Raw genomic sequence first — 7716 nt, 5'->3', positions numbered from 1 at the left:
TGCGGGATTTGGAATATTCAAACTGAAAAACTGTGTAACACTGAAAGGACCGGATGTGATCTTCCTTTTGCTTTTAATTTTGTCACATCTCTTCCAATAGAAATACAGTTGCGGCACAACGTGCTTCTACACTAACAATGCACAACTCAAAATTTGACTACGGTGGTCATAATACACTACAATGAACAAAGATAGCATATACAGTATACATTTCCTCAAAGGTCAACCAAAATGTGAAGTTCAAGATTGTCTTCCAACCATGTAAAACTTCATCTCATTGAAAGTGTTTTGCTTTTCTTTTATGTATACACCCCACAATGTCATAACACTCCACTCGTCGAGTCATTTTGCTTTAGTTTTGTCACACTTAGGTCACAGTTAGGAAAAGAAAACATGACTTGCACAGTAAGTAAAACGTTTATGCTGGCAACGGTTACAAATTAATTGAACAATGACAAACTAATTTAACATGAAATTTGATTTGAAATTGAAACAAGTGAGAAGTTACCAGTGCCAGCTAGATCGCGTTCCACTTCACAGGTTTTATGGTGTGAAATAACTTCATAGTAAAAATACAACTTTATTCGTGACTTATTTTTTTGAAGCGGCTTCAACTAATATGTTTGTTGTCCAACAGCGTGATAAGGCTAAAGTGAGTACGAATTACAAGTTCTTGATGATGATATTAGTTGAGCGTCTCTTTTTCAAAGGGTGGCGATACTTAAATTCAATCACCCGTTGCTGAAGTCACTCCCCTTCTCCTCCTCCTCCTCCTCATCATCATCCAATTTCTCCTCCTTCCTCCTCTCCAAGGGCCGCATAAATAGGGGTCGGCAGTCCAAGCTGAGGGGGTTCCCTCATACACACACATCTGGACAGCAGCTTGCACCATGCGCCTTTTTGCTGTCTTGTGGACGCTGAGCTTGCTTCTCAAAGAAGCGCACGCATGGGGCTACAGGAACGGCATATTTCACAACTCCATATGGCTGGGTAAATATGTTTTGTTTTGTTTTGGTTTTTTTTTTTTTGTTAAAAACTTTGAAAAGAACATGTGAAGAAACTTTGTCGGGGGCCCATTGCACTGTTAACCATTTGGCCCTGTTTCTGTTCTATTTGTTATCATATTTAACCACGTAAACAGGAAAAATATTAAAAGCTATGCTCCCAAACAGTTAAAACCACAATAATGAACTTCAGTTAGTCAACTAAATTGCTATTTCATAGTCTCAATCAGAAATGACCATTATTATCTTGGTAAAGATGTTTTTTTTCTTTAATACAGATCTTATATTGTGCAGGTGCACCGAATGTTCTGGCCTTTGACGTTTTTAGCTTTTGTTGCCAAGCATGAGAGGCTATCTTCAAAGCGACACTTAACTGCATGATTGGAAGTAACTAGTAAAATGGTGGCGCCGTCTGTGCCAGTCTGTGACCTCATGCAAGGTAATTCCGGAATGACTAAACAAAGAAAAAAAATGTCCGACTAACAGCTACAGTCTTAATGTTAGGTGATACGTCGCTGACGGTGGCCAATATTATGCTAGCTTATCGTAAGCAGCATGTCTTGTAGTCATGCATGCGTGAAGCCAAAACAGAATCAGACTCCCCTTGGAGAAGGCCACACAGAGCAAGAGACCATTTCTTTTTTCTTTCTTCGATATGTCATTTATCTGTCAGAAAGGAGGAATTGAACTTCCAAGCTGGTGCTTTTAATAATCCTGTTCCTGAATGCTCGCAGTTCAACTTGTCATTTTTTTTCTAGTCAAGTTCATCGAAAGTTCCAAATTGTCTTACATCTTAAGTTATAATGGTCGAAGGCCAGGGGCGTAGCCAGAAATTTTTCAGCAGGGTGGTCAGCGTGACCCAACAGCTCAGTGAGGGGTGGCCAGGGATGGCCGTGCATGCGTCCATCATTCTTGATCACCAACCACAGTCAGGTTTTCCTAAAACAGAAAAATGTCCAACACATTCATAATCAAGCAGGAACAAATCTAAAGTCAACATTTTGCTCGCCAACAGCCCATCGGACGGCTGACGCCATTCTCACCACGATCAACAGCTCACTCATTCAAACCATATCTAAAAAGCATAACGGCAGAAAAGTTCTTTGCAATTCAAAATGTTGCTTTTTACCTAGGTTTCTTGCTGCTTGTATCATGAGCGTGTGTGCAAGATTGGTACATCCATCCGTCCATTTTCAATGCCACTAGCTACGGTTACCAGAATTGTACTGTGAAAAAAATGGAGAAACCGTCCATCCATCTATTACTTATACCGCTTTTTCTCACGAGGGTCAAGGGCACGCTGGAGCCTGTGCCAGCCGTCTTCGGGCAGGAGGCGGCATACACCCTGAACTGGTTGCCAGGCAATCAATGCAAGGCACACAAAGACAAACAAACATTCACACTCACAATCACAGTTAGGGTCAATATGGAGTGTTCACTTAACCAATCTTGCATGTTTTTGGAATGTGGGAGGAAACTGAAGAACCCAAAGAAAACTCACACAGGCACTGGGAGAACTTGCAAACAAACACACAGGAAGTCCAGATTTGAACCCTGGACTCTGTACTCCGAGGCAGACATGCTTATCAGTAAATGTTATGGTACACACTTTTTTTTTTGGTACAGATAATCATATTACAAAATATATTGCAATTATTTGTGCAGTAAGTAATAGGGATGCTCTGATCGATCGGCCACCGATTGTGATTGGTCAATTTTTGTGGAGAAGTACCGGTATGTAAAGTGATTCCTGACCAGGGCCTTTTATGGATGATTGAGCGATCAACATAAGTTCTTAACTGGGGAGTTATTCTTAACCAATTTGCACTCTAACTATTTACAGTATTGACAAAAAAATTGTTTAATGTTCTATTACAAAGAAATCGACGCCATGCACGTCACAGTCGATAATGGAGACCTGCAAATTTTTCTTCTTCAAATTACATTGCTAATACATTAATAATTATAACAATAATAGTAAGAATATGAAAGCCCAATGTGCTATAGAAAAAAATAGGGCAGATTCAGAAAAAAAATTGAGAAAAGTTGACATGCATTTCTCATTTTTTAAATTTTTTAAAAATTTGTTGAGCAGTGTAATTAATAATGGCCATCTAGTGAAGACACCGATCATGTAAATTACTCAGGATAATCAATGATTTAACAAGGTAGGAAACAGCATATCAATAAGAATGTCGGACTATTCATGTTGTCCTCGGAGCTGCTGACCTTTTCTCTAAACTGTCATTGACGTTGACAAAAACACACCCATTACTTGCCTTATTTTTCTTATATACAGGTATCGAGTACATCTATATCTAGTGGGTGTGGCTTGGGTGTGCCAATTTTTTTCATTGACCTGTAGGGCAATGATCGAGTCCTGACCTCTGCCTTGCCACCATTTTGTTGATCTGCGCTTGCTTGCTCGAGGAAATCTTCCATTAGGGTATGAATTAATGACGTTTTCAGCTGTGGTGATCTTTCTTTTGACAGAACAAGCAGCTGGAGTGTACCACCGGGAGTCTCGCAATGGGAGGTATCAGTTGACGTACAAGGAGGCCAAAGCCATGTGCAAGTACGAGGGAGGAAGGATGGCCACTTATGAGGAGCTGGAGGCCGCTCGACAAATAGGTCTGGAAAACATGTCCACCCAAATCTGGGATTCATCTTCGTTTAGATTCTAACTCTAATTTACCTCCAATTAGATGCGTCACCATCATGGAAAAGAATTTGTACATCCTAAGTGGGAAATAATTATTTCATCCCCTGCTGAATTTGCTCACCGCAAATAAATGAACAATAAAACCTTTCTGACAGATGTTTAGTCAATAAGCAACCGTAACAATTATTTCCTCCACTGTATACTGCAATTTATTGTGGGCTGGAGGTTAAAATAATGCTTGAAACATTCATTTCCATGGGACACTTTGGTTGCTGTTGAATGACGTCCCCGGTGTATTGTAAAAGGGTGTTAACACCATCTTGGTTGGGTGACATCACTGCACTCATGGCACTGGGACTGAGTCCAGCCTCTTTGCTCTCAGGGGTCACAACCTCTCCCAACTAATCACCTGTGAGCAGCTCCAGGAGACTTTCCCCTTCAGCAATCTAAGCGGGAGGTCGCCAATTTATCAGGCCTGTTTTGGCATTGGTCTGCTTTTTGTAACAGCAACACTTGACCTCACCAGTAAGAGAAACCAGAACAAGCAAACCCACCAAAAAAGTCTCATGATGGTCATTAGGAGGCTTTGTTCATGTCAAGGCGGGTGTGGCGGAGGAGATGGTGGGCCGTTGCACGGAGGAAAGAATAACGCAATTGACGCATTGGAATTTTTCTTGTTCAGGTTTCCATGTGTGCGCTGCAGGATGGTTTGATTATGGGCGCGTTGGCTACCCCATCGTAAAAGCTGGTGCTAACTGCGGCTTTGGAAAGGTGGGCATCATCGACTACGGCTACAGGATCAACAAAAGCGAGAGATGGGACGTGTACTGCTACAACCCAACCAGTGAGTAGGTTGCTTAAGTTATTGATGCTACCAACAGTGGGCAGTTGAAATCACCTGCTGTCGGACTGAGCAAAAGAAGCTGATTTGGTTTTTTTTCGGAGGGTTTGCATATTCTACTTTCATTTCTTTCAGTTAGGCTTCCACCCATAGTCAACAACCTTGATTTAGGACCATAAATTGCTGTTTAAGTAACGTACATGTTTGGCAAAAACATGTGTTAGTTTTGTTCGACTATATTGCAAAAGTGGATTTTGAGTCATATCACTTGACGAGTCAGATTAACAGCGGGAGAAAAAAAATTCTTTCTCCCTTCCTGATTTTGCTTTTTTTTTTGCATGTTTGTCACACGTAAATATTTCCCCCTGTCAAAACAAATGTAAATGTTAGCCGAAGACAACACAAGTAAACACAAAATTCAAAACTAATAACCGCTTGGGAAACCCTCAGCAGCAACAACCAAAATCAAGAGTTTTATTTTACTTTCACATCTCTGTGGAGATATTTTGGCCCGTTCATCGTTGAAGATAAGATCTGGCCTGCCTCATCATCATCAATTCTCATTTGTCATAAATAAAAGAGATATTGTAAGCATTTCCTTGTTATCAATCCCCTCTTTAGAGTAACTTAAAAAATAGTTTGAGTCAGTCAGTTTGAGTATATATATATATATATATATATATATACACACACACACACACACACACTTTTAAAACCTGCATCTTGCACTAAATCAGATGGAAGCTCAAAATTCAGCATTGTGTTGAAATCATCTCGCATTATTGAGCAAGTGAAGCTTTGTCATGGTTCCCAGTGGTAGGTGACTGTGGTGATGATAATGATGATTATGATGATGGTGGCGGTTGGGAGTAACCACACTTAAAGACCAGTCATCCAGTCTGAAGCCCTGCCGACCACCAATGCTCCATGTCAAACACGAGTGACGACATAAAGGAGCTTAATCACTCCAGGATGGGACGACAGAGTCTGGAATGGAAACCTCAATCTGGTTTCCTCCCTGTGACTTATCGCTGTTACCTTCAGGCTAAACCTGGATGACGTGACAGCATCCATGAATAAGATGTCGACAGAGGGGCGTTCCAAGTAGTCATGACTGTCGCCCATCTGCCTGTCTTGAGGATTTGTCATGAAAATGCTCGAGAGAAGAAAGGATCAAGCAATTTTTGGACTTCTTTATAATTTGCCCAAGACACAATATGACATGTGTAAGGCTGAAAAATGACTGTAATTGAATCTAAATCGACGTTGCAATGTAGTAGAATGCAGTCTTCAATTCACAAAGAGCACAAAAGGAGGAAAAAATGCTTCATACCACTCGGTGGTTGTTTTATATCTGCTTTGAGCTGGTCTAAGTTGAGTCTACTTTCAGCTACCAAATTGTCAGGTCATGCATGTAAAGCAGTACATCAAAAATGTTACTATTACAAAGTTATGACATTCATAGCGTACATGCCATATGTGGTTCAGGCAAGGCAGTTTTAGTCATACAGCATATTTAAGACACAACTCAATGTGGTTCACACAATCAAAAGCACAACAACTGAAAACATTTACAAACAAACAGCTAAAGACATCAAAGGCAAACCAAAGAGAACAAAGTAGCTTCCTAAGAATTACCAAAGGAACAGACATTAAGAACATCCATCCATCCATTTTCTAATCCGCCTACCCACACAAGGGTCATGGGTGAGCTGGAGCCCTCGGGCAGGAGGCGGGGTACATCCTGAACTGGTTGCCAGCCATTCGCAAGGCACACGTAGACAAACAACCATTCGCGTTCACAATCACACCTAGGGACAATTTTGAGTTTTGCATGGCATGTGAAAGGAATGTGGGAGTAAACCGGAGTACCCGGAGAAAATCCACGCAGGCATGGGAAGAACATGAGAACTCCACACAGAACAGTCGGAGCCGGAATCGAACTCTGCATTCCTGTGACGCAAACGCGCAAACCAATTGAACACCGTGCCGCCCCCATTTAAAAAGCAACATATTGATAGTGAAATAGATTTTTAAATGCTTAAAAGACCTTAATCAAAGGCATGGGTGTGGGGGGTTGTCATTTTAAGCAGTGTCCAATCATTATTATCATATGTGTCTTCCAGCCAAAGAGTGTGGCGGCATTCTGACTGACCAGCAGAGATTCATCCAGTCTCCTGGTTTTCCAGACAAATACCAGGATGACCAGATCTGCTACTGGCATATCAGAGCACGTTTTGGCCAGAAGATCCTCCTCCATTTTGTAGAGTTTGATGTGGAGGATGACACGGCCTGCTTGGCCGACTACCTAGAAGTCTATGACAGTTATGACGATGTGTCCGGCTTTGCTGGAAGGTGAGGGGTCACTGGGGGGTGCCCAACGTCACCTGACGTCCAACACGGTTACATCAAATCACCTTTAAACGTTTTTTTCCTCCAGATTTTGTGGTGATTATCTACCCGAAGACATAATCAGCACAGGTGAGCCACTATTAGTTCACTGGATTTCCAAACAAAACAAAAAGAAACAGGCGACACAGTAGACGGGCGGTTACCACGTCTACTCACAATTTTAAGGTTCAGAGTTGAATTTTCACTTCTGGTCTTCCTGTGTGGATTTGCATTAACCTTCATTTTCCTGTATGAGTTTTCTGTGGGTACTCGTTCCTCCAAAAATAAAAATAAAAAATCAACAAAAAAAAAACATTTTGGTAGAGTCTAAATTGGCCAATGTTAACCCTGCAATTGGGATGACCCAAAAGAGGACAAGATGTTGGAAGAAAAAATTAAGGATGGGTGAAGAAAATTAATAATTTTTGTCTGATGATTTTTTTTTCTTTCCAGGAAACGTGATGACGCTGAAGTTCCTCTCGGATGCTTCAGTCACTGCAGGGGGCTTCCAGTTACAGTACTTTGCCATGAATGCATCTGCGTTGTCACAGAACTATACTGACTATTTCCACTGACCAAGATCTATAATACTTGCATCCGGAGTATTAAACACATATTTCTGTTAAATACAAATGCTGTTTATAACACTAGTGAGTACCTCTTTGACGTCAAGACTTCTATGTTATTCCCAATTTATGAAATGAATAAATATATAATGTATTGTAAACTGTGATACAACTGTACGATGATAAATGAATAAATACCATTGGAAGGGGGAAAAAAGGTTGATTTTATTGCACTGGAAACGCAGCCTGCTC

General features: G+C 41.0%; 1 protein-coding gene across 1 annotated transcript; it reads left to right on the top strand.

The window, feature by feature from the left end:
- The first annotated feature begins 862 nt into the window (after nt 1-862).
- Nucleotides 863-7636, top strand: tnfaip6 (tumor necrosis factor, alpha-induced protein 6). The gene is made up of 6 exons (XM_086123918.1): nt 863-990; nt 3498-3635; nt 4349-4510; nt 6634-6862; nt 6948-6988; nt 7352-7636. Exons 1-6 carry the CDS (start codon nt 891-893, stop codon nt 7471-7473), a joined length of 792 nt encoding a protein of 263 aa, XP_085980044.1. The 5' UTR covers nt 863-890; the 3' UTR covers nt 7474-7636.
- Nucleotides 7637-7716: the final 80 nt, after the last annotated feature.

The sequence above is a fragment of the Hippocampus guttulatus genome, chromosome 11 (assembly GCF_054856545.1).
Source record: "Hippocampus guttulatus isolate MCC_2025c chromosome 11, RoL_Hgut_1.0, whole genome shotgun sequence".
Taxonomy (NCBI): Eukaryota; Metazoa; Chordata; class Actinopteri; order Syngnathiformes; family Syngnathidae; genus Hippocampus; species Hippocampus guttulatus.
Note: the sequence above shows the minus strand (reverse complement) of the source record. Positions and strands in the feature narration are given on the sequence as shown.

Bases quoted from the DNA above. Each gene is read 5' to 3' on its own strand.
- tnfaip6 (XM_086123918.1), top strand. From the start codon at position 891: ATGCGCCTTTTTGCTGTCTTGTGGACGCTGAGCTTGCTTCTCAAAGAA. The intron at 6,863-6,947 runs GTGAGGGGTCAC...TTTTTCCTCCAG, and splicing joins GTGTCCGGCTTTGCTGGAAG to ATTTTGTGGTGATTATCTAC. The intron at 6,989-7,351 runs GTGAGCCACTAT...TTTTCTTTCCAG, and splicing joins CGAAGACATAATCAGCACAG to GAAACGTGATGACGCTGAAG.